This window comes from Pogona vitticeps, chromosome ZW-PAR (assembly GCF_051106095.1).
Source record: "Pogona vitticeps strain Pit_001003342236 chromosome ZW-PAR, PviZW2.1, whole genome shotgun sequence".
NCBI classification, from domain to species: Eukaryota; Metazoa; Chordata; class Lepidosauria; order Squamata; family Agamidae; genus Pogona; species Pogona vitticeps.
In genome coordinates, this window is record NC_135800.1 from 1,375,970 (window position 1) to 1,399,357 (window position 23,388).

The following is a 23,388-nucleotide window of genomic DNA, read 5'->3' on the forward strand; positions in this document are numbered from 1 at the left end:
GTTCCCCTGGCGGGATCTGTGTCCCCACCCCTCCAGCGGTTATGTAGGCTGCATGCAAGCCTGAATCTGGAGCTTAAGACCGTACAGGGCGGCAGATCCCCTAAAACACGGGTTTGCCCCCTAGCCACTTTCGGCCGGACTGGGTCGCTCTAGAAGCAGGTCGGGCCAAGCCCTTGAGCAACCGAAATTCTCTCCCACTGTTCAAGTTATTCAAGCCCGGATTCAACCGACAAGCCCAGCGACGGCCCGGTGGCGATCGTCGAGAGAACTCAGAAGCCCCGTTTCCGGTATTGCTTAGAAACGTTTTAATCTGTATAAATAGGGAACAAGGAGTACAAAAAAAAGTGAGACGAAAGCAGTGGAATTTCGGACGTTCGAACCGGTCTTGGAAGAGGCAGCAGCCGCGGCCTCTTTTTAACGAAAAAGGGCTCCCCCGTCCTCTGCACGCCGGTTAGAGGCAACTGGTCCAGCGGGTGTAACTGGGAAGAGCTGGAACATGGTCTCCGGCTGCTGCCCTGTCTTCCCAGCGGTGCTTCCCCAGAGATCAGCAGCATCCTTTTGAACACTCGGGAGGTGGGTGCCTGAAGCCGAGGATAGGGCCCGCGCTTCGAGGAGACGTCTCTCTCTCTCTCTCTTTTGCTGTCTTTCGTTCCTTCCCAGGCCGGACAAGAGCTATAAAAACCGCTTCACGACGGCCAAGCCAGATTTACTTACACACACACACACACACACACAACGAGTTTTTGTCTCCGCGAGGCACGGTGTCCGGGCCCTTCGGCACCCTTTCACCGGCAGTGTGTTCTCCTGGGGATGAGGGCGGAGGCTTCCTTTAGAGGTGAGCCTCCGAAGCGGGCAGAAAGGATGGCTTCGGGTCGGCTGGGAGGCGTGGGCCCCTGACTTATCTCTGGACGTGTCGGACGAAGGCTTGGACCAGCTGGAAGAGGGGCTCCTGGCCTTCGGGCCCCAACTTCGATGAAGACTTCCCTTGGGGGGAGGGCAGGATGCCACCCGCCGGAGAAGAGGGGCCCCCACGGCGGAAGTAACGGGAGAGGCTGGACAGGAGCGTACTCTGTAAGGAAAGAACACACCAATGGTTTAAGACTGGTCTGTGCGCAGCCCCTTGGAAAAGGGGGAGAAAAGGCGCCCGCAGGCCGAGCATCTGGAATCATCCACACAAACAGCTGTTTGAGCTTTTACTAACACAAGTGTTTTGGCTTTGATGCAACACAAGACCTAGAATTAATTTACCAGCTCGGAGCTGAGCTCCTGTTTCATCCGCTGCTTGTCTCGGGAGTGAACAGCCGGGTCCTTGAGGTACCGAACCGCCTGGGAGATGAGCAGGTAGAAGCAGTTTTCCATTGTAAACATAAGCAGAGACCTGGCGAAGAAGATCAGGTCATTAATTGATTATTTATCCATTCACTTCATCTGCAGACCACCTCATTAGGGCCAAAGCCCTCTTCTCGGGCAGTTTAACAGCAGGCTAAAACAAATGTTAAACAGCCGGTACGCCCCTGGGGCATGAAAAATACTCTTTAACGGAAGAAGGGCTGCTAGTGAACCAACCTGGGTTGTTGTGTTGTTGTTTTTTAACTTGCCATTAAAGGCCCCCAGGAAACGCAAGGTGAGAAGCACACCACACGTCTCACAAGGAGAGGCAGAGAGAGGAACGTTCTGTCTGCGGAGCAGTAAATGCATTTAGAGACCCACCTGAGACTCTTCATTTCCTCCTGCTGGGTGGCCAGTCCTGCCGCTAAAGGCTCCTTCCTCTTATCCAGCTGTGGGAACAAAGAAAAGCTTGAGCCACAATCCCGGTTTTCAGACCACCAGGGAAGCCTCACTGCGGCCGGAGTTGACGAGGGTTTACAGGCGGAACGTTTTTTTTGGAAATGGGAAAAGCAACGCACCAAGGGAACCGCTCTAAATCTTGGCGCTGAGAAAGACGCCGTTCCCCAAAAGTCCCTGGATTTAAAGAGGCTTTGGGAACGGCCTGCCCGAAGCTCCCCCTCATTTTCTCCAGAGGGCTTCCCGGCTGCGGGCCTCGCAAGGCATCGTGTCTTTCGTCCTGTCCTTGCTCAAAGGCAGGGAGAACTGAATTGATCATCCACATTTTGCAGCATCTGCAGGGGGGGACTCAGAATCGTTCCCCCTTAGATGGGGGTGTCCTGGTGCATTCGTAAAAGCGTATCTCCAAGGCATGGGGGTCGGCCTTGCCCCTCTCTGGGTGAGCACCCACCCTGTAATCCCCAGGTTGACTTCTGAAAGCCAGGTCTGCTGGACACCATCACCAGAACACCCTCTTAAGTGACGGGGTGGTGGTGGTTATCGGCTTCCTCGCCCCCGGCTGTCCTTGGGGACTAAAATCTGGGGCAGCCCCTTCTTCCCCCTCATACCCCCGTTTCTTCCCTCTGTCTTTTGGTATGAGCCTCCATCCCCTTAGGTTTCGAGACGCCCCATCTCTGAACACAAACACAGCCGAGCCTCGTTCCTTTGCGGAACCCCCTCGCCAGCGTTACTCTGAAGCGACGGGGTCTTCCGCGGCGTTGGGGGGGCGAGTTTAATCCACTCTTACCTCCCCGAGCATGTTGAGGGTCACGTTGACGGTGCCCAGGAGCGTCCCAAAGGAGGGGGCCACCTCCGAATCGAAGGCCGGAGTCGTAAAGCTCAGCATGAACAGGATGTTGTATTCAGCCAGGTCCAACGACTGAAAGATCCAAGGGCAAAATCAAAAAGTACGGTAACAAAGGGATATCCGACACAAACAAACAAAGAAACAAAATACACAAGAGACAAAAATGTTGTGGTGTTTTAAAGACAAAAGGGCTACAATCCTCAAACTCAAAATAGCCCGGGGGAAAGAGGATGATGAGAGGGAAGAACCGAAGACCCGGAGGGCCACACACCCATCATCCTCAGTACCCATCCCCGAATTCTACCGCAAGAGGAAGGCAGGCCATCAATATAATCCGAGAGCCGTCTCTTTTCGTGGCTCCAGAAACAGGGGGTTTCTCCTTTCTCAGCGGCTGCCGCGGGGGGGGGGGGCGTACCTGATCGAGGAGGATCTGGCAGATGTCCGGGGTGAAGTGGCGCAAGGCAGCCAGGGACTTGCTGAGGATTTTCAGGAGGCTGTACTGCACCGTCTGGAGGGCCTTCCGCTCCGCCACTTCCGTCTCTGGGCTCGGAGGCTTGGCGGATGCCGGCGGAGGGCGCTGGACCCGAGGCAGGACGGCCGACGGGAGAGACTCGCCGTTCTTGGCCTGAAAAGAAGTCAAAGGAGACCGTTTTGTGGTGATGTGCCCAAGATTTTGGGCACTCGGGGAAGGACCCCCGTATCTGTGGGATCGGTAGCCACTGATCCACAGTCTGAAAATATTAAACACATTAAAAGGATCTCCCACCGTTAGGCCCCTTCCAACTTCCAACACCCCCCAGCCCTCAAAGTGGCCCCCTCGGTGGAAATCAGCCCTCCTGGTGCCTTACCTGCAAGTAATGCTGAAGCATTTTACGGCTGTGGAGAAGCGAGGTGCAGGCTTGACACAGGTAACACAGGTTCACCTGGAAAAGGCAAGAAAAACACGGTCGTTCAACCCGTCGTTCCATGGGAAACATACGGGACGGCAGGACTCCTGCACTTCCGCGGTTTCAGCGACACGCCTAATGATGGGACGTTTTTTCGTAAGCGATGCTCCTGGGTCCGAAAGGCTTCTTTGCTCCCGTCCTGTCCCAGCAGGATGGGGGGAACCTTGGGGGACAAGGAGAGGAGCGCGCCTTCGCTTACCTGTACGTCTCTCAGGAGCTGCGGGAGGTGAAAATGCCACTCTTTCATGAAGTTAGAAAGCTGGAGAAGAAACCCTACGGTGTGGTCTGCTTCTTCGAGGCAGGCCAGACTCTGCACCGTCCGGACTGCATTCAGGCACTGGGGGGGGGGGGGGGGGGAGAGAAACAAGGGAAAATCCAGACCTTAGAAACAAGAAACTCCCCCCTCTCTCTAGATATTTGCAGCACAGTAGGAACCCCCCTTATCTAAGGGATCCGTATCCGACAATTCACTTCTCCGTCGCCTCGTGCAGTTCTACAATGCTCATAAGCGGCTTTGCCTTTTGGAGAGGGGCCCAGACGCCGTTTCATACTAACAGAAAGGGTGTTCACGACGAACCTGGAGGATCCTTTCTTGATGGACCCCCACAAAGTCCAAGGCGTCCGTGAGGAAATTGTAGCGGAGGGTCTTCAGAAGGCGCTCCATCAACGATACGGAGAGGCGATAGACTCCAGGCCAGGAAGGGGCGTCCAGAGATTTCCGAGAGGCAGCCGGCGCCTGAACAGACAATCAGAGAGTTTAGGGCTGTAGATGTCAACGGATGAACCGGCCTCAGACTGCATGACGAGCCCCTTCTCTGCGGGATTCACTTATCCACGGTCAGAAAATATTTAAAATATTTTTTTAAAAAGTCCTAGAAACATCTCTGTGTCTAAAAATGAAGTTACTGGAACAGGGCACTCGAGGGAGCCAGGGATCGTGCTGTGCAAAGCGTTCACTATTAAAAGAGCGTTTGCTATAATCCGCATTTTTCAGCATCCGCTGGAGGGGGGGCTCTGACTTGACCCCCGACCCCCCCCTGACACAGAGGTCCCACTGTATATCCTTATTAATGCATGCAACACTCTAGAGCAGCTCTTCTCGGATTCCTGTTAAAGAGGACAGAACAGGACCCTAAAATTTCACAAACGTTTCTCACCCCCTTTATTCTGTGGCTCCCTTCCATGGGGGCCCTGGGGGGCCCTGGCCCGTTTGAAAGGGGGGAGGAGACAGACTAGAAACAGTTCTTCCCACACCACCATATAAGGTTCGTTATGCAAACTATATAATCCTGACTTGGCCGATATTTCTTCCACGTTGCATTTATGGCTGTGGCCACACAAAGATCAAAACAAGGTGGAGGAGGGCTGCGCCAGAGGCCCTGCCTGAGTGCCCGGCGTCACCGCGGTGGCCGCAGGAGACCTCACGAAGGAAGGCAGGTGGGCAGGCAGGCCACGTCCGAAAGGAGGGGGGGTGAGGACAAGGGCCGGCTCACCTGGCCAGCTCCGTTACTGCTCAGCTGGTAGACGCTCAAGAGGGGTAAACAGATGGTCTCCATGACACCAGCGCCCGCTACGGCTGCTGCCCCCTGTGGAAAAGAGGGGAGATCGCTCTCAAAAGGTGCAAAGACTCCCTCAGGATGGGAAGCCGGGCCGGTCTGGTGGATTCATTCCTTCCGTCCTGCACGCGCCTCGAAAAGGGGTCGTGGGTGGGTTCCTAACCACGCCTGCCAAGCAGGTCCTGCCTGTCCACTAACCCTCCCCACCAGCCCGCCAGAGGAGGATCCCGCCTCTGGGTCCTTCTGGGAAAGCATCACAGCGCCTGGAGAGGAGCGCTCCGTCGCCATTCTGCCAAGCCCGACCCTCCCGAATGGCCTCACCATGCATGCTTCGGGGACTCGGGCATGGAGCCACTGGCTCGGAGAAGAGGCCTGACATTCTCGATCCCCGTGTTAGAAGCCCCGCCACTGGCAGAACCGGCCGGAGTGAAGCCGCCCTGCTCACCTGCTGGGTCCGGGCCAAGGTCAGGAGGAGATGCAAAGAGGCTTCGGTGAAATGGAGATTCTGCTTCCCTCGCAGGCTGATCTCCAGGGTGGTGAAAAGCGTGGGGAGGACTGGGATTCTTCGGGTCACCTGCAGCCAGTGGTCTCCGTCCTCGTCCACTTCGCAAAGCTCTTTGGCCAGGTGAAGCCCCAGGACGCACATCTGCCGCGGGGAAGGGCAGTGGGGGGCCCGAGGGCCAGGGAAGGGGGGGGAAAGCGAGGCACCGGTTAATAAAGAGTTATAGAGGAGCTCCCTAACCCACCCCCTTCTCCCGTGGATGACGGAAACGGTGAGGATTATAGGGGAACACTCTTATAACAGTGTTCCATGTTCTTCGGTATCCACAGGCAGGGGGGAGGCTTGGAACAGATGCCCCGTGGATACAGAGGTCCTTCTCTACGTCTCTATTTTGCCCCTTTTAGAGGCCTCTTGGGTCCCGTCCTACAAATCTGGGCTCCCTTTAGGGAGCGGCCTGGGCTCCCTTACCCCGTCTCGCTGGTCCTTCTGTTTATGTCGGGAGGCGTCGTCGGTTTCCATGCTGTCTTTGTCGTCGGCGGAGTCTCCCGAGGACAGGCAGTGTCGGGTCTGGTCGAAGAGCGCCACAAATTCTTCTTGGAGCGTCTCGCACACGCTCAGCACCAGTTCTGAATACTGGGGGATTTCACTCACTGTAAAGACACACACACACACACACACACACACACACACCACCGTGTGAGAGAAGCGGGGGGGGGGGAAGGGTTGTCCAAACTGGAACAAGACCCAAACTCTACGAAGCAAAGCAACGTGTTTATTTTTTCTTTCTTTTTCCTCGCAAGACCAAAAACCGGGCTGACCCAACAGAGATAAACAGTGGGAAACAGAAAACCTCTCCAGGCTGACGTTAAGCGAAACGGCAAAGGCCAGGAAACAGCTTGTGCGCCAAAAAAAGGGCAGGACTCGAACTCGCGGCTCCTCACCGTTCATCTCTTTCATCTGCAGGACGGTGATCAGGGCGGAAAACGCTTTGGCCTTGCTTTTCTCCATGAGCCGCGGGTCGGCCTGGAGGACCCCATCCAAGATTTGGGTCAAGGAAAGCAGGATCTTATTCACCGAGGCCAGTTTGCTGAAAGCGGAACGGGGAAGGAAAGCAAAAAGAGAGAAAGAGAGAGAGAGGAGCCGTTGAGAGAGGCAACTAAAACGTGCCGCGCCCGCCCTGCTGCCGCCTCGGATGACCTTCGGAGCTTCGTGAAGAAGAAGCCGCTTACCTCTTCCACTGCCTGAGCAGGATGAGGACGAGGGTGCACAGCATGGAACCCAGCTGTAAGCAGCACACGGAGGTCGGAACCAGCAGCTGGAGAGAGAGACAGAGAGACAGAGGGGCTGGTTTCGCTCGGGCGATAGGACGGGAGGGTACTTCACAATGTGCAAAATGTACAAAGCCGAGGGTAATAAGAAGCTGCCACAGAGACAGGGACCCCACTCCTGACCCCTATCCATGGGACCAGGATCCGCTGATTTACTTCTCCGTGGCCTGAAGGTAGTTGCGGCCGCTCCAGGCAGTTCACAACGGCGACGGCCGCATAAAATTCACACAAACGTAACGAAAACGGAAGCGAAGATTTAAATCGGCATGACGTTTAAAAGCGAGCCGTAATGAACGGGTTGATCCTCTGCGCGGGCTGTTCCGAGGGAGCCGTTTTGGAGATAAGGTTTTACAGGGACCCCCTGAAATTAGACTCTGAGAAATAGGGGTCCCCTTGGGATCATCTTCTCACGTTCTAAAGCTTCCCGATTCCTAACAAAAAGACAGCTCAGGAGACGTCAGCCCTATAATGGTTGTATTTTCCGGACTTCACCAACCAAGAGACGCCTCAGCTCAAAGGGAAGGCCGACAGTTTACTCGCGCTCCACCGCAGCTGCGCTCCAAGCCAGGCTGAAATTACAGCTCCTTTCAAAAAAGGCTAGAATATTTATATACAAACACTCACCAAAGCTTTCGTCCCACTCAAGACATCCAGGAATAGCGGCTGGACTCCCGAGTCGGACAAATGCATGATGTCCGCCTGGAGAAAAAAAAAGAGAAGTTGATGACTTTAAACCGATGAAGAACTTAATGAACTATGGGGTCGTTCAGGGCTTGAGGTCTCTGGCTGGGAGTTCGATTCCCCCCACGGGGCCTCCTTAACAGGGGCTGGACTGGATGACCCATAGGGTCCCTTTGAAGTCCTGCAGTTCTAAGGTTATTATGACATTTTTTGCGGGTTTCCGGAGTTTACAAACTCTCAGGTCCTCTGCTGGATAAGCCTCTGGTCTCTTACGTTCACCTAATTAATACCCTTAAGCCGTGCTTTCAAAACACGGACTAATGAAACTTGTTTGAAGCTGCCTCTAAACAGTAGCCAGCCGTCCAAAGTAATACGGTTCAGCCTCCTGCAAGGAGCTTTTAACTCTTCTCCTATTTCCTTAAACATTTTTGGCGGCAGGTCGCGAAAAGAGCCGGACATCCTTACGTGGCTGGCAGAGACGATCAGCATCATCCGCCAGGCGGAGATCATCATCTGGTACTCGGTGATGGAGGCCCCGCTGACCCCTTCTGTCTCAGCCACATGGAAGGCCAAGGACTTCACGTAAGACGACCAGTACGTGAACCGCTTCTCGGCGGAGAACTTCCTCAGCATCTCCTTCAGGGACTGATCCAGGGAGCCTCTGCACCCGACAGGAAGAGAGGGCACTCAGTGACTTTTAGATTTGGAGAAAAGCTACGAAGGGGGTCCCTCCTCCCTGGAAAAAAACTGACATCAAAGCTACGAGGAGAGAGACTTTAAAAGTGCTCTGAGAGAGAGAGAGAGAGAGAGAGAGAGAAGGCGGCCCTTAAAAAGCAGTATGAGCAGAGGCGCTCTACGATATGGTCAAGTCTGCCCACTAAGGGGGCTTAGATGAATTCCTGGACGATTCAGCAGCTTTGAGCCACCGTCACCTCTTTGCACCCTCTGTGATCGAGCCTGCCAGATGCACGCACGGGGAGGTTTACAACCTCCGGTCATGTCAGCCAGCACGGTCAGAACGGCCTGGCTTGTTCTTGGTACATCTATCCTCTGAACACAACTGTTCCCTTCAGTTCAAGCCTCGGGAGGAGACTTTTGCAATTGATAAGCGAGAGCCAAGCATTTCATATCTCCTGGCATGTACATAAAAAGAGGAAAGCGAAGTGGGAAATACACGGGGTCGGAAAACAGGAAGCCACGGCCACGTCCCCTTCTCTCTGGGTGAGCCCGACGGGAGCCTCTGGCTAGAAAACGCTCAGGGCGAGATACTTACTGGACCACACAATAGATCTCCAGGCAGACGATTTTCATGATCAAGGCACACGTGTCCAAGGCAGTGAGCTGCGGGATGAGAGAACGGATGGGCGTGAGTGTCAAAGCTCTGTCCCCCCCCCACACCTCCAGCAGACTGAAATGAAGCGGATCCTTGGTCTTTGTGAGGAGGGTGGCCATTCAAGAAGGGGGAAGAGGGTTGAACCACCGCTGCCCTTTGGGGGGGGGGAAGCGACTCACTTCAGACGTTTCGCAGGGCGGAGGGAGAGTCCCGAAGAGCGGGTTGGTCAAGTTCTCCCAAAACTTTGGCCTGAAATGCAAAGCAGGAAAAAATCAGCCAGCTGTTGGTTTTCCCTTTGGGAGATTGAGAGGGGGGTGAGATCCCGTTGAGCTCGGCACCCTGAGATGGCTTTAGAGGCCACGGCGTGTAGCCAAGGCATCGAAAGGTGCCGGCTCTTTTCCTGCATTGCCCCCCCCCCCCCCGCACAGCCAGGGACAACCTGCCCTCGGGCGCACTGGCTGAAGGCCGCCTCAGCCAATGACTGTCACAGCCCAGAAGAGAAGCCCCCCCCCCCCGCTGCTCACTTGGTCCGGAGGACGAGCATGGCGCTGTCTCGCCGATCCTGCCACAGGGCGTGGAGGAAGGCCACGGTGGCTCTCTGCAGGAGGGGGGGGCACCAGTACTGGTCGTGATGCCGGAAATCTATCAGCTCCAGGACGACATGAAGGCAGCTCCATTCTCCGATGCTGAACTCCTAAGCAGGCACAAGGAGGGAGAGGAACCGAGGCAGGAAGAGAGAGGGAACATTTCCCAAAATTTCCATTTTTTTCCAGGGGGAAAAAAACCGGGCTGAAGCTGCCCGATTCGGAACCAAATGCATCCGCTTTGATGCTTACCTTGGACCCATCGCTCCCGTCTTTGACTTCGAGACTCAGAAACAGCTCGATGAGCCCCGGCTGCGTCTCCACGGCCACCGTGAGGAACTCGAAGATCATAACCTTGATGCGCATGTCCTCGGTTTTGCTCTTCAGGCGGGTGAGGAAGGCGTCGCGGATGGCCGCGGCGTCGTTGCCGAGACAGGCGTAGACCGACATGGGCGCGACCTGGAGAAGGGGCAGGGAAGAAGGGCAGAAAGCCGCCCGCTATTTTTCCAAAGAGGGGTGCCGCCGTCTGGAAGCTGCCCCAGAGGAGGGCCCGTCTCGTGTCCCCCCCTCAAGCGCCCCTGAGCTGGCCACGGGATCAAGAGAAGGGTCTCCTCCTCCGAGGACCTGATCTTCTCGGGAACCCAATTCCCGGCCCCACTGAGATCGCGCCCCCAGGGACGGAGGGATGGCTCGAATCTAGCAACCTCTCGAGGATACCGTGGGACCCTCGACTCGGGGAAAAGCTGGAGGGAGAGAAAGAAAACACCACCCTTTCTGTGGGAAACCCCAGAGAAGCAAGCCGCAACACAAACTCTGAAAGGGAGTCTCTCTCTCTCATTCTCTCTCTCTTTTTAAAGCAGGGGACCCAGATGCCTCTAGGGAATCGGTCCGCTGAAGCTGAGGGGCATCCATCTGGAAAGCCGAGGCAGGACAAGACCGCTCTCCTTCCGCGGACAAAACCCGACTCACCGTGGCCAGGCGCTTCAGGAGCTGGATGGCAAGGCGGGGCAAGGCGGGATCATGTCGGTGGTAGATATACTTGGCCAGGACCGCAATCAGGTTGTTCCGGTGGGCGCCTGAGAAGAACATCAGGTGTGAAAACACACACACCTACACACACACACACACACACACACACCCTACGACGGGCGGCCGTCGTAGGGAGCCCAGCGCCCGGCACAGCTTTGACGGGAAAAGCCAAGGATGGCATTCTTGGCTGGACAAGAGGGGGGAAAAAGGGGGGGGGGACTTACCGTGCTGAGTCAGGGCTTGTTCCAGAGGGGACACGATGTTCGACGGCGGCTTCAACCGGATGACGTTGTTTGTCACCGAGAAGGCCAGTTTGACGGTCTGGATAAGCAGCTGGCTCTGGCTCTGGGGGGCATCGCTGTTGGGGGGGGTGTCAACAAGAACCTGGTGGGACTCCATTCTCTCCCAGTTCTCTTCAAAGGACTGGTTTGCTCTTATTGCCCCCACCAGCAGCTCAATAACTCGTTGGCGACGGTCCGTATATGAAACTCACACACACACCCTCCTTGCTGGTCATCCCCAGACCCCACTGAGGCTGTAAGGTCACAATCCCACAATCTAGCTTCTCCAGATCTGCCCCCTTTCTGTAAAACGCCCAGGGGACACAGACCCGTCTACGGCGGGACTCCCACGTCCGAGGGGAGCATAGCAACAAACGGATTGGGGCCACTCACCTACTGGACTGCATGGCCACCACCATATCAATGGTGTCCACCCCAATGCCCATGATGCTGATGACGGCTTGACCGGCCTCCGTGTTGGCCAGGCTGAAGATGCACAGGCTCTGCAGGGTGGGGGCGCTGCAGGGAAGCAAGAAGCCGGAGTTGAGCCGGCAGGCAGGGCGAAGGTCCGACCCCCCCAGCTAGTTCTGACGCCGGGAGCACGCAACAACAACACAGCCCTCGATCCTCTGGGGCCATGAGGACTAGAAACTCCGTTCCCCCTTCCAAAATGAATTCGGAGACAAAGGCCAGAATCCTGCTGGTGTTTGTGTAAAATCGGGGTGCGCATCCATGTAACCCTGAGTGGGTGAGATGCTCGGTTGGGGGTCTTGGCCAGATCCCTGGTCAAGGAGCCCAACTGCGCAACTTAGCCCTTCACCACCTCGGGGGTAGGTAAACTACACCCCAGATCCCCCAGCCGACACCCGACGTTGCAGTACCTGGTACCGGGATCCATTTCAGGACACAGGTTCAAGATGGCATGAATAAGGTGTAAGATAAGGCACCCTAGAAAAGAAAAGGGTGGGGAGATCTTCAGGAACGGAAGGTATTTTCAGATAGGATTTCTCGAATGACTCGAGATCAAGCAACGTTTGCCACATGTCTACAGAACCCTGCGCCAGAAGTCTTTCGAAAAGCAGGCTGGTGGATCCTGCCCAATCCCACTCCCCCCCCTTTTCTGCCCACAGGACTGAGGAAACCAACCTGGAATTCACCAGGGCAGAAAAGCTTGGCATCCGAACTCGGATACCTGACCTCTCTCCCTTCTGACAAGCGGGCGCGTGAATCTGGCTTAGGGATTTTCTTTAGTGTTTTCGGCAGTGGATAAATGAATCAGCGGATATACCGATCCCATAGAGACCGGGGTCCCACTGTGTTTGGATGACCGCTCCAATCTGATCCATGCAGCATGGTCAACGATCAGGGGACTCGGGGTAGCTGGAATTCAAAGCGTCCGGCCATACCCCTTCCGTGAAAAGGGTTCCCCCCCCCGCACAAAAATAAATAAATAAATGTTTTACCAATCCGTTCCCTCATCCCGTGGGAGTTGTAACGCCATTTGTGATAATTCGGCAGCATCTCCTTCAGGACAAAAACGACACACGGAACCAGCCCTTGGCTCTGGGTACTTCCCAGCTGCCCCTGAAAAAAGAAGCCAGGCCGTAGAAGGCCGGTTAGCGGGAAATTCCGGCGCACGGCGAAAAATGAAAACCTAAAAAAAAAAAACCAGCAGGAATGGAAACAAAACAGCGTCAAGTTACCTCTGCAATCGAGGTTTTGAGTGACACTGAATGTTACAGATTGCCTCTCCCCCCTTCCTGAAAACTCTTACCCGGATAAGGGTCGTGACGAGATTAAGGAAGGCGACGGTGACGCTGTATTCGCCCTGTGGCTGCTCTACGTTCATCAGCAGGTGACCGTAGCCTCCAGCGTTCATTCCCTCTGCACTATGGAAAAATGGAGGGGGGGGGGAGGACACAAGAGTGAAATTTCTGTGTGGTTGTGCCAGACACACAACACCGAGAAGCAGGAGCTGGCTGAAACTACGTCAAGACTTAGAGAACAGCGACTCGGCTTGCACAGGCCCGGAGTCGAGCATCTGGTGATGGTGTGGTTCACAAGAGAACCGGCCTTTCATCGGCCGCTGATCAACAACTGCTGAAGTTTGCAGGGGGGAGGGAGTGGAAATAATCATCCTATTTCCCACCCATTCTGGGGTACCAGAAATGAGCGGCATGCTCTTCTTGGTTTTCTCCAAAATTTTATCCAACAGATTACAGAAAAACAATGCCAGTAAAAACTCCACAACGGGGAATCAAGTCTACCTGATCATCCGGCTGAGACTGGAAACGGGATTAGCCACAAAGGGTAAGAAGCCTGTATGGTGAAGATCCGTCCAGACCTTTTAAAAAGGAGAACCCAGCGTTAGGTTTGTTTATTTGTATACAGGCCAGGCCGACACAAAACAGAACTGAAGTTGTCAAGGAGGGTCTCACTTTGGCCGGCATCCGGGAAGCCATGACCGTCAAGCAGTTGACGCAGGAAGCGATGACGTCCACCGGGGGAGAAATGACAGTCGTTAACCTGGAAAAAAAAAAGATCCAAGGGTGACCCATGATCCGGCAACTCAACTCGAACTCAGATCATTTGGTTTTTTGTTTTTTTACGCCTAATGACTCATACGTGACTCAGAACCCACCCACTTCTTCCCCTTTGAATGGGGGGGGGGAGCTTTTTTAGTAGGGACACGAATTTGGGACTCGGGCCCCAAGACTTGCCAACATCCCTGTCCGAAATGCTCAAAAGAGATCCGGAATTCTCCCCGGACGAGCGCGAGCATAAAATACTCGTGGCCAACTCCAGAGGTCCAAACGTTTCATCTACGGTCCGTTTTGACGTTAAGGCGAACGGTGCTGGCTCACCTCTGTAAAAGCATGTAGATCCGCGACGTGATGGGCAGGAGGTAATCAGCGATGGAGACGTCGGTGCTGATCACCTTGTGGACCAAGTCGATGATGGGCTTCACCCTCTGGCAGTGCTGGATGACATCTGGGAAGAGAAACGCGAGCTGGAGAAAACACCAAACAGGCCAGCAAGAGATCTGAAAAACTAAAAATGTTAACGGGAGACTCTCGAGACTCACCAGCCGTGGAGACGACGTGCAGGAGCATTTCGATCTCGCAGGTGAAGAGGGTCCAGCTGCTGTAGGAGTAGTCCCATCGGACCAAATACGCCCGGTCGTCCAGCATCACTTGGCCCACGGTCCCCTGAGGGATCCTCAGGTTGGTCTGGCCCAGCCCTAGAAAGCAGAAGGAAGCGCTGAACTGGAGTCGCCGGCTTTAGAGATTTTCCTAGAAGGATTGGCCGTCCGCAATTCGGTACGACGGACGCCCTGAGCTCTCCGGGGGAGCGCCGGCGTTTTGACGACACCCCTCCTTCCTTACCGAGGGGGTAGAGCAGCTTCGGGGCCTGCCTCCGCCACAGGGTCCCGTCTTCGTGAGAGATCACATCTGGCGGCTTGTGCTTGTACAGCTCGATGTAGAAGGACATTTTGTCCAAAAAGGTATACACCTGTCGAGAGAGAGAGAGAAGCTGAAGGAGGAGAACGAGAGAAGGCAGCGGGAGGCGGTGTTGCTGGCTAGCTCCTGAATTGGCTGGAAAGCTGCATCTTTCCACTGCAGTGGTCGCCTGCACGGATGGGTGCGAAACGCCAAAACCGAGGTGCGTGCTGGTTCATTTTTCGGCCAAAAGGGTGCTCAGCACTTTCCAGCCCTGCCTCCTCCAGCCAGGCCCCCGTTCAAAAATACATCTTTCTAGGATTTTTCTTTTACTATTTCTTTAAATATTCTCAGGCCGTGGATAAGTGAATCAGTAGATACTGATCCTGCGGATACAGGGGATATCCTACCATACAACAAAATCAGAATGCAGAAAACAAAACCTTATTTAAGACAGGGTCAGAAGCCATTTTAAAAGAACAAGGTCTCTTCTGTGCTGTAGGAACTAAGTCGGCTCTTCTTGTCGGTGACATTATATCCATCCCCTCTTTGGGATTCTCATACGTACCTTTTTGGCTGTCGATTTGTCCGAAACTAAGGCAGTGAGTAACTGGAGAAGAGGAGAGAGGAGGTGGGGGAACATGCCACACACGCTGTCCAGAATAATGCCCAGACCTGCCGTTGGTTCCTGGTGTTAACAAACACAAAACAATGCTGGTCAAAACTCAATGCGTAATACCTGCGAGCGGCAGGATGGAAGGGACCCAGTGGGATCATCCAGTCCATCCCCTGTCAAGGAGGCCCAGAAGGGGGAATCGAACTCCCAACCCCAGGCTGAAACCCCTCCAGCAATTTCTCAAAGGCTAAGGGTACTACCACAGGTAAAGCTGTCTATTCCCTGTGGCGAACTTTTCTCAAAGGGAAGATAAAGTCTTTAGGCTGCCAGACATAACTTGGATGACAAACGAACCGACACGAACCGGCAGTTCGTGCCCATCTCCAGGCCAAGTAAACTCTTCGACGGCTGACTCACCGTCTTCCAGAAGAGCGCGGGAATGGTTGGACTAGACAGAACTTCACACGCTGCATCTATGATGTCCTTTGGAGAGAAAGGGGGCGTTTCATATTACACATTACTTCCTTATTTCATTTCTTTCTGTATCAACACATTTCATAGAATCACAGAATCGCCGAGTTGGAAAGGGCCCTCTAAGGCCATACTGAAATAAATTAAAACGATTTAATTAAACCTTGAACTATTCTGCGATGTGCAGGTAAGCGCTGGCAGAAAAACCTCAGTAGCAAGCAACGGAGTCTCAAGGAACTCTCAAAAGATGGGAGGAAAGTTAACGGGAGCGCAAAATGCATTTCGAGCTGTTTTCAAAATGGACTCCAAATCATAAACAGACTGCATTTCATTCATTCATTCATTCATTCATTCATTCATTCATTCATTCATTCATTCATTCATTCATTCATTCATTCATTCAAATCTACCATCAGATCTGTAACAAATCTATAATAACAAGACTTGAAAGATACTTCCTGCCTGTATCGCGACACCTCCTATTCCCAGGTAGTCCACGTGGGTCAATAGCCACGGGAGGGACCATCAGCCCTTCCCTTGGAAGACACGAAGGCGGCGGATCCCTCTGGGATTCTTACCTGCTGGTTGCCCAGCGTGTGGAGCTCCAAGGAAGTCAAGACAAAGGAGAGCAGGCCATAAATAGACATGCACGCCGTGCTGGAGATGCACTGCAAAGCAAAGAAACAGGTTTATTTAAAGTGAAGCGGTCTGGAGGGCATGGGAGTGAAGAAGCCTGCCGTACGCAGACAGCGAGGGAGGGACTGCATCAGGTCTAGCGTTAGGAGAGGCCGAAAACAGGCCAGCGATCCGGCGTTTTCTGACAAAAAAACTTGGGGAAAAACCACCCAGCGACATTCGGGATTTCGCGCGAGGCTCTCACATTTCCCTCGCTGGTTATGGACCGGAGCAGTTTGGTCAAATACTGGAAAACGTTCAGCTGGATGGCCGTGCTTCCCAAGCGCCGGATCACGCCGGTGGACTCTTCGGAGGACAAGGTGTGGCGGAGCAAAGCCCAGGCCAAGAGAACGGGGGCGTGGTGGGAAACGTCCCCGAGAGTCAGCAGCAGGCGGTCCATTTCCTATCCGAAACAGAAAGAGGGAAGTCATGGCGTGGGCTCACGGCCTCCTCCCAATTACTACGACCCCATAAAAGTTACGTTCCAGGGGGTTGGTTTTATTTCCCCCCAGGTAGGCTGCCATTCCTCCAACCTCTCAGGAAAGAGGGTTCCTCCTTGCTTGGGACACCATTTTAGATAACTTCAGTGTGAAAGGACTTTGAAGAAGCACGGAAGCACCTCTTTATCCGCGGAATCAGTATCTGCTGATTCGCTCACCGAGAGTCTGACGTTAAAAATATTAAATGAAAGATTCTAGAAAGATCTATGTTTCTAAAGATGGTTACCAGAAGTGGATACTAGAGGGAGCCACAGACTACACTACATAGAGTGTTTGTGATTAAAACGATGTTTGCTATAATGCAGGCTTTTCAGCATCCGAGGTGGGGCAGCTTAGAGCCAATCCCCCTAGATATTGGGGGGGAGTTTGTTTCCTACTGTCTCTGCAATTTGGGCCGAGAAACAAGCTTTAAAAAGGATTTAAACGTGGTGACTGAAAAATCCTTAGACAATCTGAAAGACTAGGGGGAAAAAATGGGTAACTAACTAACGAGGGGAAACGTACAGTGCAGAAGTAACCAGGGTAGGACGCAGCCTGAGAGAGAAGCAGAAGTAATCCACCGAACTAAAATTCTGTATGCCTGAAAGGTAAGGACACCTATGATGCTATCACTTTTTCCGTAATCTTTGCCGTAGCTTTAATTTTAGGACACGTTGTTCATTTTTAAAATAGCGAATGTTTCACCAAATGGGCTCAAGTAAACAAGTACAAACGTATTTAGGGAGAGACCACGCTGAATAAATATCCAGAGACAAATATTTAGAGACAAAAATTTAAATATTTAAATGAATGTTTAAAGAGCCAGCCCTGATAATACTAAACACTCTCTTGCAGTCCACACAGAATTCTTTAGAGAATTACCTGCCGGATTTGTAGACTCCCCGCAAATTTATGCTCATCTTTCCTGTCATTCATCACACGCTCATGGAGGGTCTCGATTTCCATGCCTTCCACCAGGATCAGAGCGCTGAAATACCTAAAAGAGGCACGGAGAAATTGAGTTGAGAAAAACCAAGACGTCAGAACTGGAAGACGGTGGATCGGGGGAAGTAGCCCAAGAATTTCATATTCCTTCAAACGGCTTTCTATCACATTTCTGAAGTTCACTCGTTTAAGAAACACTTTCCAAAGGAAAGGCTAACTTGAATTTTAGCATAAAGGATGTGCGAACGCCAACAAACACAGCCGCATCTTTAACTGAACGCTGAGCGTCTCTGTTGCTGTTTTGGCAACTCCTTGAGACAAAACTAGATGCCTAACGAAAAATAAGTTGTGACACCTCGCACCATTTCCTTTATCTGCAGAGACCTGCAGGAAACAACCCGTTTTGGATTCAGGATTCAGTCTCTAGCCTCTCCTGTTTCAAGGATGGAAAATTTATCTTGCTTGGGACCTTGAAAAAAATTTAAGGAATTTTTAAAGATGCATTGATCAGCAGCATGGACTAAGTTCACAAATCACAGCCTGGTACAACCCCCCGGGCGATGCTCTGTCACAGCCCGCTTTGGCAGATCGACCCTACTCACCCAATACGATCGATGAGGTGGTCCACGCTTTCGTCCACCAGATGCCTGTTGGTCTGCCGAGAGCCAAACCCCTGCTCTTTGAACCTTTTGGCCAACGCCAGCAGGTCCTCGGGCGGCATCTCGAAATAGGCATAGTAGAGGAAAATGACTTCCAGCAGTAAGGATTGCTCGCGGAGGCACTGCGTAAACCAGCGCGAGACTTGCCGCTCTGTCTGCGGAAAGAAGCAGAACCAAACACTACTGCATGCACCGGGCAACACATAATGTCTCCCAGAGATTAGCTACAAACACACGGTAAAGGTGGAATAATTGGGGGGGGGGAATCAGCCAAGAAAATACCATGAGGCTTCCACGGGTCTCCCACGTAGGTGCTTCCATTTTGTAGAGCTCTTCAAATTGTTTCCGGTAGTTAAGGACCAGCTCCTTGTCCATTTTTTCCACGCACTGTGAAAACTGGGCCTTCGAAACAAAGCAACGATTACAAAACGCACACCCACAAGATGTAGGTTTCGGTCTTCGTTTTAATACCCTACCCTTTAAATTCAATTCAGGGTAACTTTATAAACTAGAACGTCGGAAGAACTTAAACAGAAGTAAAATACCCCACTTTTTTGAAAAAAGAAAAATCAGTGAAAGGATGAATAAAAATTTCCAGCAGAGACCAAAAAATAAAACACAAAACGAGGAAGGCCAAGCAAATAAAAAAGACATCCACTCATCGAGAAGATATTAAAGAAGGCTTGCTGGGGGACAGAATGTTCAAGACAGCTCAGAACTGAATACAAAATTCAGAGATTCCCATATGGTGGGATGAAGGGGAGGGGAGGTAACCCCAGTACCTACCATGTAGGGGTGTCTCTCATCCTGGAAAAAAGTGAGAAGATGAAGAACACATCGTAGAATGTAAATCCTTTCCTCGTAATAGTAGTCAGCAAACTGTAAAGACACATCATCTGTATTTTAGACCACAACATGATGACCTAAGAGATCATCATCGGTTTAGCCCCTAAGACTTCGGGGAACTATTCAGGACTGAACTACCAGGTAGGAGACAGTTCCTATAAGTGAGATCGCCCACGGGGGACCCCCAGGAAGGCAATTTCTCCTCTGTCTTTTACACAAACAGTACGACGAGCAGGCGGTGTTTACCAACCTTCAGAATGAGAGCCTGGCTTTGCCTCTCATCTTGCAGAACGCTCTAGGTACAAGACAAAAGGAAAATAACAAATGGTTAATAAATATCAGAGAGCCCCTGAAAGTCAGTCCTAATAGAACAGAAGCGCTACAAGACATTTTACTGGGGAGGCAGCCTTTTAAGCTCTGCCGACGAAATTCTCCCGCTAGAAAGGCGGCGGATCGGTCCGACACAGACACAGAGTTCGGCCTCGCCCTGCATCGCTCAGAGAAATGTACCCTGCAAATTCCCAACGAAAGGGAGTCATGCACAGCCCCAGGCTCGACGGAGCTGCTGGAGAAGACAGATGGCAGCGAGCGACCAACCTCGTAGGAATTTCTGGTCCCTCGGAAATCTTCTTGCAGGTAACACTGTAACAGCCGCACACTCTGCTGTTCATTCAAGCCCTAGAGAAACGAGAGAGACAGACAACTTAGTTTACCATATTTTTCGCCCCATAAGACGCACCTTTCCATAAGACGCACCAATTTTTAGGAGAAGAAAACAGGAAAATATAATTTCTTCGCTCCATAAGACGCAGACTTTCCACCCCCCTGTTTTGTGGGGGAAAAGTGTGTCATATAAAACAGAACCCACTCCACTCTTATTTGCTTTTGAACAAATGCAAGCCGAGAGGCAGAGACAGGGAGGCAGCAAAGATTAAAGCCATCTTCTCTAATTTCCAGTTGTTTAGTCATAGATTCACTCCACGGGGATGCTCAGAACGGAAGAACAAGGCCGGCAGCAAAGCAGCTGCTCTCCTCCACGTACCAAAAACTTGCTGACTCTCAGAGCCAGTTCCTTCAAGGACGCAGCCAGGCTTTTATCAGCTTTTACATGTTCTGCTGAAGTTGCACTGTAGGTGGGGGGGAAAAAAGAGAAAGGGTTGGGGATATTTTTCTTAAATACGTGAAACTTTCGATAACTGATTTGGGCTTGAATCAAAGTAAACCAGTAAGAGATGTCCATCTGGAAGCATGAATCCATTGGCAAATGAGTCCGTGGAAGCCTCAAAATCCACTTCTAGTTTTTTATATTCTGGAAAGTCATAAGGTATAGAAATGAACCCGGACATCTTTAAATTTAGGAACGCGGGAGAACCTCTGCTCCCTTGAAAGGGCATCGACTCTCACACACAGTTCCCCATTACAACTAGCCTGACACCTCTAAGAAGCTAAAACAAATAAATGAATAAAGGCAAATATTCTCCCTTTGCAACTCTCCCGCAGGATGTGATATCTTGGTAGCAGGCTACAGCTTCAAGATTCTGTTCCTTGGCCACAACTAATCACCAGTCAAGAGGCCCAACGTCCGCTGGTGGCGCCAATGCATCTGAACAGCATCGAGTTTCATAAAGCCTGTAACTTCTTCCCGGTTACAGTTAACTAATTATAACTACTAGCCATCAATCATGACGAAGGCATAAAGAAAACAGAATCCTAAGTTGCACGCTAAGCATGCATCCTACGAAGGGAAAGCCAAGATTCTGCAAATCCTTGGAACAGAGTATCTACCTATCTCTCTGTGTGTGCTGTTCATGTTTAAGTTGTTATTTTACTGAAAACTTTAACACATACAATTTCTAAAAGCAACCTATTTCACCTTAATAAAAGCCCTACCTATTTCCTAGGGTGTCCCCCTCACAGAAGCTACACAGAAGCTCCCAGCATCTCTTGAATCAATGGCCTTACCTACCTGGGGGGCTTGTAATAGGCAAGCCCTTCAACCATCCGCTGGGTGTGAATATTCAACTCTTCTGCAATTTGAGCCTAGAACACAGCAAAAGAAAACAAACCAGGTAGTTCTCCCTGTGCTTCCATTTTTTTAAAAAAACCAACCTGCTAATTGCCACCCTCATAGGTGAAGCAAAACAAAGGCCACGAAGCACCAATTGTTGTCCAAACAACAGCTCATGAATGGCCAATATGCAATGCCTGGCTGGTAGAGTTGAACTGCAGTTCCATCTATTCCAGGTCGGAAAGCTTGTCCATTCCAAAATAGTTCTGCCGTTAAAAATATATTTTGGGTTTATTTATTTTTTTCTATTGATATTTTTAGACTGTGGACAAAGGAATCCACAGGTAGTGGTCCCACAGATCAGGGGGGCCTTGCTGTACACAGAAATTTTAACAAACCTGTAAACCACCCAGCATCGTGCGTCGCACTAAAAGGGGTTGTACATAAATTTAAGAAAAACCTAAGGAAACCCTCATCACATGGGGCATCCTCTACTTACAGGCTCTCTCAAAGCTGATCTTCCCAGCAGAATGGTCCATAGTTCCCTGCTACTCCTGAGAACAGAAAGAGGGGTAGGTGGGAAATGAAGAGCTAACGGATTAGTTTTTGCTAGTAGAAATATAATAACATGTCAGCAAGCCGATGCCCACTTATGGCAAGACCTCATAGGTTTAGAAGAGTAATCACTGCAATGCTTAAGACCGACCAGATAGGCGGGATATAAATAAAATAAATAAATAAAATAAAATAAATAAATAAAATAAGTGCAGGCAGAATTACTCAGGGTTACAGTTGGAGCAGAACGATGTTAGAGAGCAGCAAAGGACGCTAAAGCAAAAGAACAATGAAGATTGCAATTTTAATCAAAGTCGGAGAATTTGAAATCCTTCTTGCTCCTTTCTAGGTTGCTTTTCAGTGTGCAGAAATAAAACTATTATAGCCCTGTTGTCATATAAACATATGTCGTACAGGTGTAAACATTGGAAGGCCGGATATGAGATTGACAGACTCCCTTAAGGAAGCCACTGGCTTGAGTCTGCAAGGGCTGAACGGGGTTACCCAGGGCGGGACATTTTGGAAGTTGCTCCTTTGCATGTCGCCTCGAGTCGGAGGCAACCCAACGGGCTGGGACCGAACCCCATGAAACCAGAGATAGTGCTGGAAGATGAGACTCCCAGGGCGGGGAAAGCAAGGTGCTTTCGGGAGACCCGCTCGTTCGTACGGTTGCCGCGAGACGGAGGCCATTTGAGGGCACATCCCAACCACTGCCACAGTCCAGGCGAGATGCGGCCGCAGAGGCAGAAAGAGGTCAGTACAGACGGGACGAGGCCAAGCCACCTCTCTCTGTCCCCCCGACTTTTCTGTCCGCCTGAGGCTCTGGAATGGTGGAAGCGTGTGTGTGTGTGTGTGTGTGTGTGTGTGTGTGTGTGTGTGTGTGTGTGTGTGTGTGTGTGTGTGTGTGTGTGTGTGTGTGTGTGTGTGTGTGTGTGTGTGTGTGTGTGTGTGTGTGTGTGCCTGAAATCCTGAGTACCACAGACTCTCGAAGGACGCCTGTACATGTGTGTGTCGGTCTCTGTGGGTGTGTGTACACATACACACGTACATGCATATACCTGAAATTTTGAATAAGACGACGCGCGCGCGCGTGTGTGTGTGTAGATACAAACAGACACATTCTATCTACCTCTCTATCCTGTGTATCAACATACACACCCAAAGGGGCTCCCCTCAGCTTAAGGGTTCCTCTTGAGGTGAGGTATGTTTAGAAACACACCTGAGGAGGCACCCCCCCATTCAAGTAACTTTGTGTGTGTGTGTGTGTGTGTGTGTGTGTGTGTTTGTCTGTGTGTGTGTGGTGTTTTCTCTCGCCTGCCCTTCGGGATAATCCCTCAGGGGCTCTGTTTTACCTGAGGTTAAGACCTGAGGCCTCTCTTTTTTTCCTTTGGGGTGTGTGTATGTGTGTGTGTGTGTGTGTCACCCTCTGAGTGTTTCTATACATACATACACACACACACACACACACACGGACCCACAAAGAGAGAGGCTCCCCTCCCCGCCCAGCCTCTGACAGGCTTTTGAGAGAGAAAGAGAGAGATTATTTGTGGGGGGGGGAGGGCGGGAAGAAGAAGAGAGACCCTAAAAAAGCCCCCCCCCTCACCTCCCTTCCCTTCCCCTCCCCCCCCCGCTACCTCTCCGTCAGCGCGCCGGCCGCCATCTTGGCTCCCCCTCCCACGTGACCCCCGCCTCCTCCTCCCCCTCCCCTCCCGCCAATCAACGCCTTCCCGGCCACGAGGAAGCGCAGGGAGGCGGGGCGGGGAAGAAAAAGCCGGCCAGTCACGTGGCCCCGGCGCTGAGGGGAAGGCGGGGCAAAAAACC

At 52.0% G+C, this 23,388-nt stretch overlaps 1 protein-coding gene across 1 annotated transcript; it reads right to left on the minus strand.

Annotated features, from left to right (window-relative positions):
- Window positions 1–765: 765 nt before the first annotated feature.
- NUP188 (nucleoporin 188) lies at window positions 766–23,338 on the minus strand. The gene is made up of 44 exons (XM_072985147.2): window positions 23,202–23,338; window positions 21,512–21,566; window positions 20,971–21,044; window positions 20,047–20,131; window positions 19,602–19,682; window positions 19,255–19,299; window positions 18,945–19,037; window positions 18,441–18,560; window positions 18,102–18,313; window positions 17,437–17,551; window positions 16,281–16,478; window positions 15,979–16,068; window positions 15,347–15,412; window positions 14,882–15,001; window positions 14,260–14,386; window positions 13,959–14,114; window positions 13,738–13,864; window positions 13,312–13,399; window positions 13,141–13,217; window positions 12,648–12,762; window positions 12,337–12,457; window positions 11,755–11,821; window positions 11,267–11,392; window positions 10,817–10,950; window positions 10,533–10,639; window positions 9,816–10,022; window positions 9,504–9,673; window positions 9,159–9,228; window positions 8,920–8,987; window positions 8,112–8,307; window positions 7,590–7,664; window positions 6,867–6,952; window positions 6,579–6,724; window positions 6,106–6,287; window positions 5,581–5,781; window positions 5,073–5,165; window positions 4,157–4,315; window positions 3,779–3,916; window positions 3,481–3,555; window positions 3,048–3,257; window positions 2,573–2,704; window positions 1,711–1,778; window positions 1,249–1,378; window positions 766–1,069 (listed from the first exon to the last, which is right to left on the minus strand). Exons 1-44 carry the CDS (start codon window positions 23,225–23,227, stop codon window positions 899–901), a joined length of 5,202 nt encoding a protein of 1,733 aa, XP_072841248.2. The 5' UTR covers window positions 23,228–23,338; the 3' UTR covers window positions 766–898.
- Between the last annotated feature and the right edge of the window lie 50 nt (window positions 23,339–23,388).

Bases quoted from the DNA above. Each gene is read 5' to 3' on its own strand.
- NUP188 (XM_072985147.2), bottom strand. From the start codon at position 23,227: ATGGCGGCCGGCGCGCTGACGGAGAG. The intron at 19,683-20,046 runs GTACGTGGAGGA...TCGTTTCTCTAG, and splicing joins TGAGAGTCAGCAAGTTTTTG to GGCTTGAATGAACAGCAGAG. The intron at 19,038-19,254 runs GTTGGTAAACAC...GTGTCTTTACAG, and splicing joins GCCAGGCTCTCATTCTGAAG to TTTGCTGACTACTATTACGA.